Genomic DNA, 21628 nt, shown 5'->3' with positions numbered 1-21628 from the left:
CCTCTTGCTGTGTCTTTACTTAACAATATAACACAAATGGTGTATTATAATTATACTGGAGTGGAGTTTTTACATATATGCTCATATATTTGTTGGTAATTATCCCACATTTACACACGTTGTCCCCCCATGCTTGTCACAAGCAAATTAAAGCATTAAGTATCGCTAACAAACTGTACATTCTTGATACAATACACATTTCATCATTTATCAAACAACCTTTAGGTGACAGATGATAGTTAGATGATTGTGTAGTTTGGGGTTGTGTCTTTAATAATAAATACTAGCAGGATGAAAGGCACTTTTTAAGTTTTCTTGTAGATGCACATCTGCACTTGTGTCAGCAGAGGGAGTAATGTGCCATTACTTCCATCTGCATTCATCAAATGCAACCTGCTTGCTGCATTAGCAGATTTTCATGTGTTTTTATGTACAGTGTATATATATGTACAGGTGTCAATACTAACATGCATTTTTTACACTTTAAATGAAAAAGCCAGCAGGGAGCTGTTTTATTGCACTGAATGGGAGATCATGTTTACTAAAGGTCATAGTTTCTCTGGTGTTGAGGAGTGATGGATGTCTTAAACGATTCAGTTTATGATAAAAGCTCCTGATTAGCTTGTCTTAGTCAGATTAGATATACTGTGAATTTCCAACTGGGCATTACGATCATAGGTATCATATATAAATGACTGTGATCAGTGAGTGTCAATATTTGGATATCTTTAAAGGGTCAGTTCACCCAAATGAAAAATCACATTCATATTCTTTTACATTTACCCCTACTGGTGATTTGCTTTCCAGTTGGTTTTATCATCTAAAGAGACCGAGCCGCACTATTTAAACTAAGATAACTGGATGTTTGAGAAAAACTCAATAGCAAAGTGCTTTACCGCATACTCTGAATAATCCACAGACCTCGTCACCTTTTAACAGTTTGAATTATCCACCAACCTACACCTGTTGTCATTCCCAATTCATGAATTCATGATAAGTGTTGGTATTTGATAATGTGGGAATGAGATCAGGCTGGTACCTCTCTTCAAAATAAATCGATCGATCTAGGAGTGAGAACAGGTTAACCAAACATGCAAAATACTGAAATTTGTCATCTGTGGATTACTAAGTAATTGGCACATTGTTTGCTCTGTAAAGACACAAGGCTTTTGAGTGTTAGAAATATAATTTTCATTTACCTCTGTTGCACTGATATGTGATATCTGCCAGTAGATATCATCATGAGTGTGAAGATATATAGTTGCTGTTTTTCTTATTAATGTGAACTGACCTTTTAAGTACCCTTGCAACTCCTTAATGGTGTTACTTTTGACATTAAGATTTGCTGTTGGGATTCTTTACATGTTATGAGTGTCTATTTTATGGCAAATTGTCCAATAATGTGAAAATTAAGAAAATTATAACTACATTTTTTAAAAAATCAAAGACTTAAAGTCTGACTATTACTGTTATTTGTTACTGGTTCATGTTACAGTATTTGTCACTTAATGCATCTGCACTGGCATGACAGAAAAGATGAATGACAAAAGAAGTTTTTCCACTTGTTGCAGTTTTTCATATTGAGCATTACTGTGTGTGTCTAATCACAGTGCTGCACTTTAACAAACTCCATTCAGTCCTTGATTGCTGTGATTGAATGCACAGTTCTGTTTAAGGTCTCCATTTCTTTGGTGGCTCCCACATACATACAGTATGTGTCCCCTAGTGTTGCACTGAAGGCACTGTATGGTGTGTAGGCTGCAGGAACATCTGCATCCAGAGCAGCAGTCTGCTTTCTGTCTCTAAGGAGAGCTTAACTGCTATAGAAAGTTTCGTCTGAGATGTTGGTTGTAGGTCTTCTAGGCCAGGATTAGGTTGCTCCAGGGCTCAGCTTTGGAGCCAGATGACCCACTGTGGCCCCCAGGGGACATCTTGAGAGGAATGGCCCCACCTTGAGTTGCCATGTAGGCAGGCAGAGATGAAATCTAGAGGAATACAGAAGGTCATGATGAGAAGCCCAATGTGGGAATTTGTTATGTAATCTGTATGGTTGTTCATTTCATTTATGTTGACATCATTAAAATCTTATCTTGTCCTTTTATTTGCAACCCAATCACCAGGCAAAATGTCAGCATTGTATGTCTCTGCAACAACAGATACACTACATTTGCATGTTATTATGTAGCAGGTAGATTTAATGTTTCAACATAATGCTGTGGTTAATGTGTGGTAATATTTAGGCACTAAAACCAGTTGTTTATGGTTTGGAAAATATCATGTTCTGGCTTACAAAAACCCCGTTATTGGGCACAATCCCTGCAGGAAACACTGCAATATCTATAAAAAAAAACAACCACTTTTTAAAGCACTATCCTTGCCAGAAAAACAGCAGTGGGTTACTAAAAAACAACCAGGTTTGTGGACAGTGGGGAAACAAGCCATGGGCCCCTTAAAAAATCTAAGTTTGATAAGCCATCCACCATCCCTTCCACATTAATATTTATGAAACATGTAAATATAATGTATACTTGGGTTGCAGAAACGTACAATGCCAACATTTTCCTCTGGTGGCTGGGCTAAGTATTTGGCATGTGAAAAAAATATCAATATTATAAGTACAACATAAGAATCCATAGTACAGAATATAATATGGATCAATATGGAATATAATAATCATATCTAAACATTAGTTTAACTGTTGTCTGCTTCTTCAGGTGATTCTAAGTGCTATATCGTATGCAAATGGACTTGCTTGAGTTTCTTGACGTTTCTGATCCAAGAGGCTTCCTCAGTTTTGTCAGACTGGTTAGGAGTCCCGGGCTTTAAACTTTTGGTGGGTAAGGACACTTAAAGGGGATACCATTTTCTGGGCTTTTTATACTGATTTTAATTCACCTGTTTTTTCATCACAACAAAAAACTCATTCTGAATGTAGAACTCTCTGAAAGTCGACTGAAAAGGCATCCAACCTGTGCATGTGCGCTGTGGTGTGTGTACAAGCTGTGAGTGTCCGGCTCTGTCTTTATCTGGCGAGGCTCCTCTGTGGTGGTGGAGGCCCGGGGAGTGCTGCTTGGTGTGACGGGAGTCCCCTCACTGCCAGGGGTCCCTGTGGAGCACCAGAACTGAAGTCATTACACATTCATGGACAGTATGTCACAGAGCCAAGTTAATAAGTCTTTGATAAGCTCCTGCTTAACTTACCAGTCTCACCAGACTCACCAGTTTGGGACTTGTTGAGGTTCTTAGGTTTACGTTTGCGGGTCTGGATGCCCTCTTTCTTCATTGCGAGGGGTCGTGGTACCTGTCAAGACACCAGGACAAAGTAATTGCACTTAGTCAACTAATAGCAGACTGACATATTATAAGTGTAACGTCCATGGAGGCTTGTCAGAAAATGTTGTTAGCAAGGTGAGGTCAAGACTTGGGTGAAAAGGAAAAAACATATATATGTAGTTTTTCATATTTGTGTCATTGCCTGCCAATCTTTCTTCCCCTCTCCTTTTTCCGCAAAGTAGGTAGTCTCATCTTGGAATTTGTTTGGAGTAAGAAGACCCCTATAGGTTACGATGTCAGATTTTACAGAGGCCCAAGAAATTGGGGAGGAATGACATTACCGAATATTCTAGTTTTACTATTGAGCAACAAATACAAGAAACTTAAATTACTGGCTTCAATATAAGGATATTGAGGCTCTTTCAACATGGTTAGTTATTAAGGCCAGTTCAGCTCATCCAGTAGCACTGAAGGCCTTTCTGTATTTACTTCTTTTTTTTTACCTACACAGCGAATGTGATTGTGACCTCCTGCCTTAAAATTTTGGGTTCAATTCATAAACAGTTCATTAACACAATAATAATTGTTTATTGAACAAATGACTATAACTGTTGCTTTGTGATTATGTGGAAAATCAATAAACAAAGTTTGAAATAAAACACAAGAAATGAAGTGTAGAATTATGAAGTTGCATAAAATGGCAATACTCAGTAAAGGACAAATATGTCAAAACTGCCCTTGAGTACTTATGCCAATTAACTTCCACTACTGAACATATGCAAAATTTCAGCAGTGTCAGATGCACTTGCTCTTCCTTCCCGTCTCCCTTCTTTCTCTCTCACCCCGTGGAGTTTCATGTAGAGGCCGCAGGCGTTGCAGACTGGCTCTCCCTCTGCGTTTCGTCGCCACAGGGTGGTGAGGGTGGTGTGACAGTTGGAGCAAGACAGGCCCACCCTCCTCGAGGCAGACTGCAGAATATAAAATACAATATGTCAAGAGAAAATGATTTGTTCATGTTTTAGTTACAAATAGACAAGTATATCTCCACTCTGCTGCAGGCTGAAGCCACTGTGACTGTGTGACTTCACTGTATGATTCAGAGTACAGAGATGCTCTACTTTCACCCACCAGCCGTCTTTGAGGTTTGATAAGAGGTCTGTTGATGCCGTTCATCTTGTGGTACAGTCCGCAGGCATTGCACAGGTAGTGGCCGGTACCATCCCGCCTCCAGAGGGGGGTTGACATCGCCCCACAGTTCACACACTCTCGCCCCTCAACAAAGTCATCAAACAGGTCTGATGGGGAAAAAAGAAATATGATAAGCTAAAACATTCGTTTTTCTTTTCCCAGAAGCCTCATCTGAATCAAACAGTACTTTGTTTCTGTAAAAACTGTTTTTTTAAGGAATACTTAAGCCGTAAAATGATAATATGTACATCAATAACTCACCCTGTTACAATGACTTTGCTTTTCTCACATGCCTCCAGTGAACAAAGAATAAAAACAAATCTTGAACTGAAGAAAAAGGGAACCGCATTTCGCAACAGCAAAACTATATCAAAACATCTGTTTACAAGCTCTCAACTTCTGCACTATAATCGAAGTCTCATTTATCCAGCTGTATTCTCCAACCTGGACTCACAGGGTCAAAGATGACGGGGCACCATGTAGCATCTGTGTGCAATGCACAGGGCTTTCCACCAGCTCCAGTGTAAACTCTGTTCACAGTGGGCAGGAGGGGAGAGCAGTATTGAGAGCAACGTTTGTTGCACTGAAAGCCAGGTGTATTTAAGCAATATGCTGCTGCCTGTCTGGTTGTGTTTCTCATCAAAGTTAGGTGGCTTTTGGAGACATTAGCAATGTATTTTTTTTGCCTATACCTAACCTCCCACTCCTGCTTGCCACCAACCCTCTCTGGCTCAAGATACAATCCAAAAGTCTGTCTTCTGCATTATTTTAGTAATGCAAGGGGCTTCTGCCCCAGCAATCTCCAAAACACAAATTGACATATATATATATATACTTGTCTATGCACAAGAGTGGTGCAACTGCTTTAGATATCACAATTTTAGCAAAATTGCTTTTGTTTGGGAAGCACTGAGCATATGAGTGGATAAATAAGAGTTGGAATATACTGCAGGAGTTGTGTGAGATTTTTTGATATGGTTTTGCTGTTGTTAAAGGTGGACACCTATGACTTCAATTCATCAATAACTGTCTCCATATTTGTATTGTTCAGTCACCGTGAAGGCACGTGAAGGTTGTTTTTTTCATGAATTCAGCGTAACATGGGTGAGAAACTGATAAATGAATGGTTAGTTTTGGGGTAAGAATAAATTCTTCAGCACTCAGACTCTGGTGGATTAACAAAAATATGTGTCCTGGACAAAGTGAAGCTACTGCAATTTGTTTGTTTTCTTTTCTTTGTTTTACCAATAGTGTTTTAAGCATAGCCATAGGTTTTGGTAATGGTACTTGTATAATAATAAAAATGATAACAATAACAATAAATTTAATAAATCAATTTTTCTTTTCTTTTAAACTTTTTTACTATTATTTTGCAGATTTTTAGGCCATGTCTTGTTAAGTTGCTTTTTTTTTTTTTTTTTTTAAAGAAATCAAATCAACTAGCTCAGGTTTCAAAGGGTTAAACCCTTGCTATGAAATGCAGTAGCATCTCTCCACCAGCAGGAGGCGCAATCTTACAGGCCCTCACAACAACAGCAGCCAGAAATCCCTCCTTATCTCTCAGCTCCCCCTGAGATGAGCATTCGGCTGGAAATAGAGTCAGAATAGAGCTCCATCATGTCCAAACAGAAACTCTCAGTGTGTCAATCACGTCTCTTTCTCCCTCTCCTTCAGTTAGCATCTCATAATCGTCACACTCTCATCTAACAGAGATCCACTCAGACATTCAGGTGAAGGAGGCATCAGTCTGTGATGTGATAGTGACAGCTTATAATAAGAGCTTTGTGAGTTTATGCTGACAATATATTGAGGAGATATGCAAAACACCAACATGTTAACTGTAAAAAAAAAAAAAAAAAATCAGAACGTGGTGCTGTTTTAAACTTCATGCACCACTGTGCATAATTATTTTTCCTCAGATAGTATAAATCTGGCCTCCATCTGCTCCTCCCTCGCTGCAGAGCCCGACTGATACATTTTCAGGCCTCCTCCAAGGCTGAGAGCAAAACAGAGACAGCAGGGCGAGCTAACCTTGAGCCAGGCGGCCATTGTAGCCAACACAGCACACACAAGACAATACACAAAAGAAACACTACAGTGTCCACATCTATATATGTGGAGGTTTATTTTTTCCGCTGTGTAAATGTCAGCGTGTGTCTTTATCTGGAGACACCGACGCCTTAAGGGGACAAAGGTGAACAAGACTGTGACATTATGTGAAGACTGACTGTCTGTGCAAGGTTTAAATGTTTTTTTCATTTGTCACAGTGGTGGCAGTAAATGAGGGAATACAGAGGCAATTAGTGAAAGTAATGAAGTTGAATTACTCAGCTTTATCTGAGTACAATGTACAGTACGTTCATTTTCGTCAATAATTTTTCTGAGACATTGTACTTTAAATTCACAAAGTTTCAGGTGGGAATATTGGAGCTTTTTACTCAGTCTGATTGCTGTGGTCACTAATATGTATTTTTTTTAAATAATGTATCTAGTTAATCAACAGATGTTACATGAAATAATGACACAAAAAAGTCTACAGTATATAATGATAATAGAGGGGTCTCTCATAGTAATGGAAAGTGACCTAATGCATTTATTCAAGTACTTTACTTGAAGTACTTTTTCTTAACTTGGGTATTTTCATTTTATGCAACATTACATTTACAAAAATATTAAGTCTTTAACTTCACTACATTTATTTAACAGAGTTTTCTGTTTAAAAATAACTATGATTCTAATGATATTAAATATATCAGTAACATGCACAAGCATGGGTGTATCATGAGATAATGGGCCCCTGGGTACGGGTAAGGACCCCACAAAAAGGCCTCTAGAGGCAAGACACATAGATCTTGTGCTGGTTTTGTTAATTTGTGACTCTTTATAGTTTCATCATTTTGCATTTTTTTTTGTCTCTTTGTGGTTGTGTTAATTTAGCCAGTGGGGCCCCCGACACTTGGGGCCCCTGGGCCTGTGCCCAGTATGTCGGTTCAGTCATTCATCTCTCTGCTGGCAGGAGCCTTTGATAAGTATTTATACTTTCGATACTATGGAATACATACTTTTATTGAAATAATATTTACAGTATGAGAGTTTTACTTATAATGGAGTATTTTTACAGCAGGGTAATGCTACTTGCACTTAATCTTATTGTTCTTTGGATATTGTATGTATTTTACACTCAGCGCTTTTTAGATTTTACTTTACAGTTTTTTTTCAAATTTGTATCCAGTCGAATGTGGAGTAAACTGGAAAAATATTGTGTATTAGTTGCAAACATGAAACAGTGTAAAGAGAGAATATTGAACTGTTTAGGTTATTAGTTGACTTTTTATTTTATATTCCAGGCAGAGGCACAAGCTCCTCATATGTGACAGAGACATGTTTAACTTTCACCAAGGTCCTTTTGTGGTACTATAGATATAATATCTTATAATCTAAAATAGTGATAATATTCCAGAAACATATAATGAAAAAATGGAATGGTGTAGTTGTTTACATAAAATATGTTTTAAAGATCAGTTCACGAAAGAATTACCCTTTCAGGGCAAAATGTGATAAACATCTGATTAGACTCTTGTTTTTCTCTTTTTTTTCTTTGTTTTCTTTTTTTTGCTAAAACAGCTGTAACACATATGTTTATAAGCCATTTATAATAACAAATTGTAAATGAGACACAGGCCTAAATTAAAAAAAAAAAAAAAGATCTGACATATTCCACAAATATTTGAACAAATCCAAGTTCCTTGGTAAAGCAATGCTGACAGTGATCATGAAAATAATTCTCACTGTGATTTATTTCTTCTTTTATTGACTGTAGAGAAAAGTCACTTCACAGCTGAGGGAGTTTCCCTTTTCTGCTTTTCACCAACAGAACAATAGATACTCTTAGAGCTCGACTGAATGCCATTTCATCAAACACTCAGATTTGATTTCATTTGATGTGATTGTAAAACAATGAGGTGAAGCCGCTCACTGAAACACCTGTAAAGAACAGCAGTGAGTAAACAGTCTACTGATTACAATCATGAAGAGGTCAGTGAGGATCAATGTTGTTATCTGTCACACTGTTGTGCAGCTCATCTGCTTCTTTCTTCATCAAACACTTAAAAGAGCCTTATAGATGGGAACATTTGGTCTTTTTATTTTAAGTTAGACAGAAGGAGTAACTGATATTTTTAAATGAGTAAATAATCAGCTGTTAAACTGCTATTAATTTGATAAAACTACCAATAATATACCTACTAAGTGATATGTCTAATGATCATCAGATTGTAAATTATATGATAATGAAATGGGATTGTAGTCATGAATTTATGAATGAATAGATGCCCATCAGCACCTTGCACAAAATGCAGATAATATGATAAAAAAAAAAACCCAAGGGTCAAATAAATACAACTCTGAGTAGTACACAAGGTGCAAGTTGCAGTCATCAAAAATTTGACAACCTAAGCAAAATCGATATGTTGCAATATTTTGGTCCAGAGTGCAACCTGCAGCCTGCAGCTATAGGCCCGATTCACATCAAGCAGCATGGAGACTTAAAGCTGAAGTCAGCTGCTGAGGTTATATATACTCCTAACATTTATTATTATTATTATTATTATTATTATTATTATTATTATTATTATTATATTTATGGGAAACCTGAGTTCATCTACAGGCCACATAAACACAACTCATAAACCACAATACCCATAAACTGTTATAAATTCAGCTTCAGTTAAATATGAATTTCTTTCACTGCAATAATGTTGACTATGTTTCTATTCATAAAAATAAACAGACATGTTTACAATGTGTTAATTTGTTGACGGTTGATATCTATTAAAAACAGTCAATCTCAGTATTAAATGTAGAGTTGACATGATTAGTTGATTAATTGATCAAAAGAAAAAAATTACCAACTGTCTTTTTGAAAATCGATTAACTGTTTCAGACAATTTTCAAGCACAAATGTCAAACATTTGCTGTTTTTAGCTTATTAAAAGTTAGAATTTGCTGCTTATTTGTCATTTATGATCATAAATAAAGAGTCTTTTGACTGTTAGTTGGACAAAAGAAGTAAATTGAAGATGTCACGTTGTTCTCAGGGAAATTGTGTTAAGCATTGCATGGACTAAAGTATGAAATGATCAATTGTATTTTAAAAAATCACCAGTAAATTTACTGATAATGAAAAAAGTTGTTAGTAGCAGCCTTAATTAAACGTCATTAATTTCTATTAATACTCAGTCTGACCTCGTTTAATTTAACTGATAAAGTAAATCATCATACAATGTGGATTTAAAATCCTTCTCAGATTATTTTTTTTATCAATACAAAATAAACCATAACTTCAATCCAGGACTCTTTATCATTTATACGTATAAAAAGTCACTTGAATATACATGGAACTGTAAATGTGGATTTTAAAAAGTATTATAACTGAACGTGTGTTAACTACAAAAATAATGCAGCGATACAGTGAAGCAGGCAGCAAGTTCAAACGATATGCAGGATTACTGCTGGGACTAAAAGTAGCATAACATAAAAATGAATTGCTCTCCATTATTACATTAGCTGTCGTGAAAATACATTGCCGATATTGTGTAACTTAAAAAAAAACAAACGGACAGATTTTTGAAGGTGACATTCAGCCTTTAATCCTGCAGAAATCAGACTGTCTGCGGTCAATTTATGACCACATCACGGTAATGATTGATCTCACGTAGCAGCCTGTAAAATGCATTGATGTTTTTACTTTCTGCTTTACTCAAATATATAATTACTTAGGCTAAAATAAACCATGCATGTACACTGCTTTGAATTAAATTAAATCAGAGGGTTTCGCCCTGCAGAAATTGGATGAGCGGTGACTGACATTTATTTTCAGGTCTAAAAGGATGAATAGATTCATAAATAAATAAATAAATGCACATTAAAAACAGTTTAAAGTTGTCCAATAATTCAAGAACGTCTAACTGATTCGTTTACTTATGATTTTTCTGTGTGAAATAAATAATAATATAATTGTTTTAATTTTCTAATTCAAATCAGAATAATCTGTATTTGGTGTGGTCTGTTAACTAAAATCGTTTTAATATAATGGGTTTTACTTAAAGATCATTTTATACGTGCAGACAAAACAGACAATATTTTTTCCTGTTCTGTAAAGAAAGAAAGAAAAAAACAGAGAAAGAAAGAATTGATTTTTCAATCAGGCCTTGCAACCTTTCACCTTGTCCATGTGTGTTTTCATAGCCATTAACTGGGCTATGCTCTTTATTAATCAATGACAAATATGAATAAATAAACGAGACACGCTTCTCTCTTTTCTCAACGATATCTGCACTTATTTTCCTTCTGGTGACTAAGAGGCTGCTAGTTTAACCTTCTCAACATTTCTGTCTGGATGATAAAATTCGAAAAAGTCAGAACACCTTTTATTGTGAAAAAGAAAACGAAAAAGTGCAGCATGACACATAGCCTACAAAATAACTACATTTAAAAAGATGTAGCCTAAATCATTTTTGCTTACCGTTTGGGTGCCGTGTTGTGCCATGAGGAGCGCTGGTTTGGAGACCGTGGAGGACCGGGCTGTCAAAGGGGGACGCCGGCCACGTTCCACCCACGTTCGGGCTCATGTAGGCCGGGTAGGGGCTGTGATAGGACCCGCTGAGGCTCCGGGCGCCGTAGTGCTCCCTCCCGTTGGCAGAGATGTTTAGCGGGCTGCTGTAAGAAGCTGCCGTGTCCCGGGCCGTGGCCACCCCGGAGGACAGAGGCGGGCTGGTGGAGAAGGCGAAGCGCGGAGACACCGGGGAGTGGTTGTACGAGGGCACCGAGTCGGCGCACGGCTGCGCCCAGGCAGAGTGGCTCGACACCGGGCTGCTCTGCTGCGACGCACCGGGCGTCTGGAGGTACGGCAGCGCCGGGATCATGGGAGTGACGACCCGGGTGGTGGGCACATAAACCGGAGAGGTGCCCGTCGAGGCGTTGTGGAGAAATCCGGCCTCATAGGAGGGGGGTCCGTGGTTGGTTGTCATTATGCCCTGATACATATCCTCTCCTTGAAGCTGGACATCCGTGTTGATAGAAGGGATAATGATAGTTTGGATGCACTTACGCACAGGTGTTTAAACGCAAAAACATGCAGTTTATCACAATCCGCGAAGCTTTAACTTCCTTATTAAAATCAGATCTGCTGTTAAGAAGTGGCAATCAGAAAAGGGGAATAAAGAGAGAGACATGAGAGAGGAGGAGGAGGAGTGAGAGACTCTGTGATCAAGATCCAGCTGTTATCATCTCTCTCTCTCTCTCTCTCTCTCTCTCTCTCTCTCTCTCTTTGCAAGCCAAAAAATGTAAAGGTATTTAAATACAGGGGCGGAGGTTTAGTTTGAAAGTGGGGGAGGGGGGTCACAGGGGTCCATCGTCAGAAAATTTTAAACATCAAACATTTAATTTCCTAATTTTTATGCATCGATATCTGCCTTTTCTGCCTCAAGTTATGGTGGAAATGTCTTTCAGAATAAATCTATTTAGCCTACTACTTTCATTTTTATTGGAGGAGACAAATAAACTACACATCTTTTAAATACTGAGGGAGACGTGCCTCCCATCATATTAATGAAACGTAATAATAAAAACAAGAAAGAAAGAAACTCCGATAACTAAATTATAAACATTTTTTCTAGTTATGACGTGTTTTGGCTTAACAAATGCTAACCAGAAATACAATGTCATTTATTTAAGCCTATTTATATTAGGTTATCTTATTATGTCCTTCCTGCTGAATTCGATAAAATAATTTATTTTGTTGTTATTGTTTTTTAAGTCGTTTTTTCGTCCTGTTCGTGTATTTTGGGCTCCATTTTTAATACAAGACACTTACTTTTCATTTTAATTTGTGAATCGAAATAATGCATAAGGACATACGCAGTACCAACTCTCATTTTCATTTGTCAAAATATTTTTTTCGTTAGTCTCAAATGACTTAGGTCTGAATAACAATAGCTTTAAAGACGCTATTGACGCTATTTTTCAAGTTATACTATAACAAGGCCAGTAGTTAGGATCATATAAATGTGCATAATTTTTTTCTGCGCGTGAATATAAAAAGTTTTCTTGTGGTATTGTAGCTATATCAAAATAAACCCACTGGGAAAAAACAGCTTAGCCCATGATGACATTTTTGATGCAGGGTGCCGCTTTACATGCTCAAAATAAAACTGATCATTCTGGTTAGCATCAAGACATTTTTAGATTAATAAGTTAAAATGTGGTGAGCGTTATTATCGACACATAAATTAACTGAGCATCAAACTCATTAATCCATATCCGATCAAATAATTTTGGACGTTTAAGAGAAAAGTTGCAATAAAGAAATATGTAGGAGGGTCTAACAGTTCATTAATTAGTCTCATGACTTCTTGGTTTCCACACATGTGCTGAACTAGCACTTACATGTCTAATAACAATAACATTAACGCCTACAGGGTTTTTTTTCTTCATGACAAAAATGAAAAATACTTCTGGACGCTTGACGCGCCTTCAGTCGGAAGTCTCCGGCGGTTGTTGTCCTCGTGGGGACAGATTTATACCTGTCATCAACACCAGTGAACATAAACACACGAGGCCATTTCATTGTGCGGCCACTTCCCATACGACAGGCTGCCAATACGGTCCAGTGTGTGTGTGTGTGTGTGTGTGCGTGTGTGTGGTGGAGGTTGCAGTTTTGTATTAATGCAAAGAAACTGTATGTGATCTTATTAGAAAGCTATCAGAAGACTCTCTGTGATCATTGCTCATCCAGCTGTGACAGAGAGAAACAAAGCAAACCAGCAATGTGTTCACAGGAAATGGGGATTGTTTTGAATATGTTACTGTTTTTATTTTATCTCACATATTAACACAGATTTAGTTTGACTTGACTGTTTTCTGCCACCAAACCTTGATTTTTACCATGCCAGCATGAAAATCACAGAAGTCAAATCACCTAAATTGAATGCAGCCATCATTAATTTAATTAATTACAATTATGGTTTTAGGCTATTAAAGGTTTAAATTTTCTGCAGTGGAAGGTGCCCACTGAAAACTAAATATAAGATATGCATAGTCAAATCAATGCATCTACTCACAACAGACTTCTGCATGGCGATAGTTTGCAGGTGCAGTATGGCACAAAAACCATCTCTAGATTGAAAAACAGCACCAGAGGAAAAATATGTAGATTTATGTTGATTTGGGGGTGAACTGTCCCTTTAATCAAGTTGCTTTAAGAAGAGCATTATTTGAAATGACAAATATCCTTAAAATGTTATTAGAACATTAGATTAAAATGTTTTATTTAAAACATTATTGTAACTTGTAGGTAACGTCAGCCTGTGTGGGAACGTTCTGTGCCAGCTGGGATACTACAAAGATCGCAGAATGGTAGAGGCCATATCCGGGACTTTTTTGTTTAATTTTTGTACAGAGAGTGTAAGGGAAGACGCCATCATTCATCTTTACATACAGTCTGTGGTGCTGAATTATGATGTTGGGGTTGGTGAGGTTCCTCTGACTTTACGAGTCGGAAATCTAACTTCAGAGGTCGTTACAGTGAAAATGTTTGACAGGAAATTTGGACATTCTGACCTCCTGGTGCAAATAAAGTGCACCATAACTCCACAGTCTCAAACTTTTTTTTTTTCAAACTTGTAGTCCTTAGCAATAACTGATGCTGACTCAAGTGAAATCAGTTGAGGACATTTATCAGATTTCACACAGCTCAAAGGAAAACAACAAAAGGCATTGTGCAATTTGTCACGCATGCAGCAGTAATCCCTGGAAAACTGTAAAATTTTGATGTGTAAAACTGATGAAGTTCCCCTATAAATAGCCCAAACATTCACTATGTGTCATGAACCTTATACAAATTAATCATGTGCAGTATTCACTGCCATCCACCCTGTCTTGTAGAAGTCAAGGCAAATAGAGCAATATTGTCTCAATGGAAATGGGGAACTGTCATCAATGTGTAACTGCAGGCTGATAACAGAACCACCAATTGGTGGCTAATAATATCAAGGCGTGGGCCCTCAGCCTGAGAGGGCTTAAAGTAGCAATGCAGTCAGAAATGATTCATGCGTTTATGGTTCCAGTTAACATATAGAATTTCAGTTTGTGTTTCTGTTAGCTTTGCATGTTGAACGAGAAGTTTGTCGGGCAAGATAAGTCACCGTTCGGCAGCAAGGCTGCTCCTATCAGCCCCTACAGTCTAATCAGACACAGTATACTGCAGGGTGAAGAGTTTACTAAAATAAACTAAAATCAGAGTTCATCCTCTTTTCTGTTATTGTACAGTACAGTGTGTGTTTTGATTTGTGTGTTTGCACATGCCAGGCTGTATCACTGACAGTGACAAAGGCCAGAGCCCGTGAAAACTCTGTGCGTTTGTGTGTGTGTGTCTGCGGGTGTGTTTGTGTGTTTATAACCGTCAGTCTGTGCAACTGTGTGTGTTTTCAGTGTGTATGAATGAGGAGGTGTTAGCTGAGGGACTAGATAGAGATGCTGGTATGTGTCGGACAGCAGCAGACTGTTGCTGAGGGAAGTGTATGTGTGTGAGTGTGTGTGTGTGTAAGTGTAGGTGTGTGCGTGTGTGTGTGTGTGTGTTTGCGTGTGCAAGGAAGACGGGTTGAGGGGCCAAAGTAAGTCACCGACCCCACACGATTGAATCTCTGCCCCAGCCAAGACGGGGACAGTTTTCCTGGTGCCTGGCTTGGACACACACACACACACACACACACACACACACACACACACACACACACACACACACACACAGACACTAGTAGACTCCTGGCTCCAGGAAGAAGGCTTCAAATGGAGAAGCAGGAAAACCCAGCAGGCAGAATACCCTGTCAATACAGAGGCCAGGGAAACACACACACACACACACACACACACACACACACGTCTCTCAGTCATACTCCTCAGTCGTCTTCATTAGCATGCTGTTTTGCAAAGTAAGCCAAGAGTATTAATTCTTGTCTGTGTCTGTTCCTGCAGACGTCACCATGTTTGTTTTATCTGAGCAGACTGATCGTCATGGATCCGCTCATGTGATACTGATGATGATGAAACCGTGCTGATCAATGCTAACTCATTGTCTGCCAAATGGGCCCATAAAGACCTCTGATCATTTCTGACGACTCCTCAGTTCTCTCGTTTGACAGTTATTTGACTTTCCTGAATGATTGGCTTTTGAGCCAGACATTTAGCAAAAGTTTGCTGTAACAGAGTGAAAAAAATTGAATTTCCCCACAGGTATCAATAAAGTTTATCTTTCTCTTCTGAGCAAAGTAGCATGTGGACCAAAAAAAAGGATTATTCCATCAACTTTGGGCTTTTTAAAAATATATATAGTTTGTGTTATCAGTTTTGAATGGGGGTGTCCCCTGAGCATGGCCTCTCGTTGCTTCTCGAAATGGTTTTGTTTCTATTGCTATTTTGGTTCGTTGCTGTGCTTTTTTTGACTGCTATCTGCAAACCAAGTTGGTCCACAGGGACATTGAAGCTCTGCTTTTAACTCTTGCCACAAAACAGCAGCACATTTTATGTCATATGGTGTCCTGTGAGAAGCACTAGCTTGTTATGCATTGGTTTACTTGTAGTGTTTAAGCTTAAGTGATAGTTTTGTGGTTAAAGGGACAGTTCACCCCAAATTCAAAAATACATACATATTTTTCCTCTTACTTCTGGTGCCAGTCAGCAATCTAGATAGTTATGGTGGGAGTAGACGAGGGTTGGAGATATCAGCAAAGCACCCAAAAAATTGAAAAACTCAACAGCAATGTGTCTTTGAAGAAATCATCTCCCAGTTATTCAAGATAATCCTCACACCTTATTGTGAGCAGGCAGCCAGGAAGTGCATCGGGCCCTGAAGTCAATTTCACGTAAGCCATTCTGTCAGGAATTAATGCTCTCGGCCTCCGTAAGTCTCTTGTACGGTTGCTCTGTGGGCCCCACATGCAGAGAATCAGGGTCCCTTCATATCATATAAATCAAGTTTTTTGGCCTCATGCACCACTGAGTAACCTTTATTGGAATAAACAGGGCCCCCCTCCGACGCTATACCCTGTTCACTTAATACATCTATTATTGTGGCCAGTTTCATGTAAAACCTATTTGCTTTCTACCCGCCACCGATATCACTGCACAGAAGGAAGCATGCATCTACTTATGGATGGGTTCATAACAGTGCAAGATGTAAAGTAGTATGTCGTTTTGGAAAGAGACATTGCTGTTGAGTTATTAAAATTTATTTTTTGGCACTTTGAGAACCACAAACCAAGTGTATAGTTCCATTAAATTTTAGTGAAAGCAGACATCTCTACAGACGATATCTACAACACTTGAAAACTCACACCAAAACAATCTAGACTAATAAACAGCAGTACAGGTACGAGTTAAAATATGTATTTTTGACTTTGGGCTGAACTGTCCCTCTGGTTGTATCTATACAGTCCACATTTTTTTAGCAACCACATTTTTTTTTATACAAAAAGTACACTATTCTACTATTCCTGTGTGTGTGTGTGTGTGTGTGTGTGTGTGTGTGTGTCTGCGTTTAAGTGTGAGTGTGTGGATTTGTGTGTTATTCCAAGGTATCTGTATGTTATTCTTGTGGATTAAGTGTATTTGACCAGGTAAGGTCAAGGAGTCACACAAGGGGAGACACAAGTCTGTTCAGCAAGACACCTGGGCTTCAGCAGCACAGATCATCTCTCCCATTCTCAATAACACACACACACATTCACACACACACACACACACACACACACACACACACACACACACACACAACATTAATGAGGACTGTGTGTGTTTGTTTGTTTTTGAATAAATTATTAACTCCTCGGTTGCAGGTTCTCATATGTGACGAGCTCAAGTGCTGAATTGGACTCTTGGTTCACACTATTTGAAGAGCAGCGCAAACACATCGCACAACACTCAATTACAGGTGATAAGAATTCAATTACCAAAACCTCTTTTGTTCTGATGGTCCCCGTTATTTGTAAAGCTACTTAACCATCTCGCTCACACAAACGTTTGAATATTTCTCTGACGCTTGTATGCTAATATTTGAAATTCCACTCCTGGGTGTTGCTAACTCAAATGCCAGCTATAAAATTGAAAAAAATCTCAAGTGAGTTCTATAAGTGACTCATTATAATCTGGCGAGCTATGTGCAGATGTGCAAAACCCACTTCTGACCAATCATGTAAGTTGGATATCTGACTGACAGCTTCATACTGGGGTGCCCCATGATACCCAGAATGTGTGTGCATGTTTGTGTGTGAGCTGTAACAAGTGTATTTTTAGCAGTGAAGACTCAGGGATCCCAGGACCTCTCCCTGTGATAAGCAGTGGCCAAAGTCCGCAGGCTAGTGAAGGCCTGAAGAGCAAATAGGGAACACACACACTCACACACACACATAAATGCATAGACAGTGTTTAATATGCTGATGCATGGGGCTTAGTTGCAGTGATGTGGCGGGTGGAGAAAAACCTATTTGTTTGTACGTGGAGGGGCAAGTTAAGGGTAAGAGTCAGATTAGGTAAAGGTGAGGTGACATCATCAAAACAATGGATTCTGGTGTCTTTGATAGGTTCATGCAGAGTTCATCCTGAGAGGGATGAAAGAGGAATCAGTGTGGATTAAAGGGCGTAAGAAGACGCAAAGGCCCCATTGACACTACCTGTTCAAGGCAGAAATATCACAATGTTATGTTGCATCGCCATTCTGTATATAATACCCCTTTTTCACTGAAATGAGTGTAAACCTGCTAAAAATGGGCTATGGACTCATTACCAGTAAACCAGAGCTGTGTACACGGCTCTGCAGCAGACAAGCATGCCTTTCTGTGTGTGTGGGGGGGTTGTTTTTGAGCGCCACACTCAACGTTGCTGATGGGCCAGCAAGCAGATAAACAGTGGACAGCAGCATGGAAAGAGGTGTGTGAAAATATATATATTTTATCTCTTGTATTTACTCTCAAAGAACAGTGGCCGAACATGACCACAACTTGGAAAAATAATGACATTCAGGAGCTCTTTACACTCTGAGCAGAAAACAGGATAAGCTGCCATATAACAAAAGCGGTAAATGATTGTTCTTGTCATGATATTTCATTGTTATTGTTTACAAAAGCCTGCCGACACATATGTTATATGTCATATGACAGGCCAATGCTGTTGTGCTAAACGTCACACCTGTCACACCTCTTTTGGTTCTGCAATGTCAGTATGCTGTCTAAAATTAGACACTGGAGTGGAACAAAGGAGGCATAAAAAAGCACTTAGCAGCGGCCCACTCAACTTAGAAAAAATATCGGAAACGGCTTGCATTTAAAACTTTAAGTTGAGATAAATACACTAGCAGACACTTTTTGAGCTTTAAATTCTATGTCATATTAACATAAAATTACTAGTTTGCTGAATGTTTTTGTGTTTATCAAATACAAAAAAAATGCACGAACAACAGTTATATATTATAATCATAAAGTCAAATTAACATATAATTTTACAGTGGTCAAGTAAAACTGAATTCACTCACATTACTCAAAAAATTCTTGGAAACTCACATTCAAAACTTTCTGGTGTAAAGCACAATCTCTGTGTAAAAAGGGCTAGTGCGAATAAGACAATGTAAAAAAATGCGGAGTGAGACGGATTCGGAACAAATGTGAGAACTTTTCATCAGTGTCAAAAACTTTCTTCTGCTGTCAGTCAAAGGCAGGCTCCTCCCGCTCTCAAAACACTGTCAGAGAAAAAAAAAACACCATGAGGAAGCCAGAGGAGAAAAGGTGCCTCAATTCAGGGACGGTCGCAGTGCACATGCCTGATAACAGCAGGAATATTTCAGTTTGGACAAGGAGAGGAGGGGTGGTGGAGGAGAGAAGTTTAACAAATTGTTTGAAAAAAGAAGTGGAGAGAAAAAGAGGGAATGTCAGAGAGGAGGAGAAGCCACCAGACAGATGGAGCAGTGGAAAACAAAAGAGGCTCCACACTCGGCTCTGTCTTATCTGTCTGAGGGTCTTATCCACCACTGGCTCTGTTAGTGTAACCCCATTCCCTCCCTCCCTCCCTGCCGGCCGCTCTCCTTCCACCTCATCCCTCCATCTCCATCTCCATCCACCCCCCCTTCCTCCCCCTCTACTGCAGACTTGCTGTGGACCCCGTTATCAGGCCAGGGCTGACGTCAGGGGGCCCGCTGGTGCTGGGGGGCCGGAGACGGAGGCTGATAGCGTGGCAGAGGCTGCCTCCACACAGGCTGTGGGAACTACGGACCCAGCCCACTTCGACCCAGTGGCCCTGCACGTCCACCACGAAAACACACAGAGGTGAGGATACACGGTTAATTCATGAAAGCACAAACACTTTTTGTGAATTGCAGCAGGGTTTCTATAATTAAAAGCTCACACATTGTGGGTATTTTTTAAGGTGAGAACAGTACTTTAATGTGTTTTTGAATAATTAAATTTAAAAATTCTGTATGTGACATTCAGAGCAGTAATATAGCAGCAAACCATTATTTGCAATGTAAAGTTAAAGGTGAGTAATGATGCCCTCAGACTCCCAGGGCTTCAAAATTGTGTCCCTAACTTCATTATAGTGATGCTGGAAGCAACGTTTAATGCCTGTGTGACACGCACCAGGGTTTCCACTTACTCCAATGTTAACCCATTCATGACTTTATTATAAGCTCAGGGCATAGTTTAAAATGTGAAAGTCTGCTTAGGGTGGGGCCAGCAAATGCCAGACTTTGACCCAGGACAGCATTGTTCAAAACCAACAAACAACAACATCACTTGTGGCATTTGTGCCACTCAAAGCTGGATGTTATTTAGCGACAAATAGTTTTGCTGCCTAAACCTAATCACTGACCCCTTCTTAACATTGACCATAGACAGAATATAAAGATGGCTAACATGACACTTCCCCCAAAGTGTGAGATTTTTACTCTCGATCACCCCCTTGGTGTCTGTCTGCAGTATAGAGGTCATAAAGCTCGCCCCTCCATGTTAGTGAATGGAACATCGGCCAAACTAAAAGTACACGCCATATAAATTTTTCACAAAGATGGATTCTGCTACAAAGATAGTTCTCATCACCCTAATGTTTGATCAAGTGTTTGTTTTTATGATAAGTTGTTAATGAATTATTAAATTATCCAAGATGGGGATTTTCCACCATGACTGACAGTTGTGACAGCCAATCCGTGTGCTCGCATTCGATGGAGCTGCTCGGGATTCGCCGAACGGGTTTCTGATGGTGATGGTTTTGGCGGGACAACCCCCACCATGCTTATCCTCTTCCTGCTCTCAATAACATCACCAATGCAAGATGGCTGCAGCCGCATCTCGGATATTTTAGCCTCACTAAAGCATCGTGGGGTTAAGTTGGGGCACGCCATCCATCTTTATATACAGACTATGATCTCTCCTGTGGCAGAAAGGCTCCCCCGGTATTATTGCTTTTGCCCGAGCAGCAAAATATGATGAGTAAAATATCATGAGCAGGTTGTGATCACTTTGCTGTGTGTGTTTGAGCTTCTCTGTGGTTTGTTGCGCTGCTTTGTACTGTGCTTACACCGCAGTTACTGCTGATATTGAGACACAGTTGCCGTGGTAGCATGGTGCCCACACTTTGGTTCCCCCTGGTTACCGGTACTATATTGTATTGTTTAGTGTGGTCTCTTAAATTTAGGAAGAAATTACAAAAATCATAAATGATGATGAAAAGATGATTGAATCATAACCTGTATGTACCCATCTATAAAAAGGGAAACAAATTCTTATCTGAATGCATACAAAAGTGCATGCTTGTGTACATGTACAAGTATTTTCACATCTTGCTATTATAAGCATCTTCCACTTTCGTAAACTCAGCAGTCTCTTTGACCCTAAAATAAACACAACTATCTCATCCACAGCAGATATAAATGATGCACTTAATGAGCCATTTCTTATCAAAATTCCCAACTGCTCGACATCTCAAAAGGCCGATCTTCTCATCCACTTTTAAAAAATAGTCTTTTTGAATCAAATATGTCCCAAGGTAGCAATATTCTGTACTTTGTTATCTCCCATCATGTTTGTTGCAATATCTCAGCAGTGACTGACTTAAACGGAACAAAAGG

The 21628-nt window shown here is 39.0% G+C and overlaps 1 protein-coding gene across 2 annotated transcripts; it reads right to left on the bottom strand.

Annotated features, from left to right (window-relative positions):
• Window positions 1-66: 66 nt before the first annotated feature.
• On the bottom strand, window positions 67-11692 carry gata4 (GATA binding protein 4). 2 transcript variants are annotated; one of them, XM_042503824.1, is made up of 6 exons: window positions 10985-11692; window positions 4402-4568; window positions 4116-4241; window positions 3202-3301; window positions 2970-3106; window positions 67-1985 (listed from the first exon to the last, which is right to left on the bottom strand). In XM_042503824.1, exons 1-6 carry the CDS (start codon window positions 11502-11504, stop codon window positions 1860-1862), a joined length of 1176 nt encoding a protein of 391 aa, XP_042359758.1. In that variant the 5' UTR covers window positions 11505-11692; the 3' UTR covers window positions 67-1859. The 2 variants fall into 2 exon arrangements, with proteins under 2 accessions (XP_042359758.1, XP_042359760.1); XM_042503826.1 differs by having other exon boundaries at window positions 3220-3301.
• Between the last annotated feature and the right edge of the window lie 9936 nt (window positions 11693-21628).

Source organism: Plectropomus leopardus, chromosome 16 (assembly GCF_008729295.1).
Source record: "Plectropomus leopardus isolate mb chromosome 16, YSFRI_Pleo_2.0, whole genome shotgun sequence".
Lineage (NCBI taxonomy): Eukaryota > Metazoa > Chordata > Actinopteri > Perciformes > Serranidae > Plectropomus > Plectropomus leopardus.
Note: the sequence above shows the minus strand (reverse complement) of the source record. Positions and strands in the feature narration are given on the sequence as shown.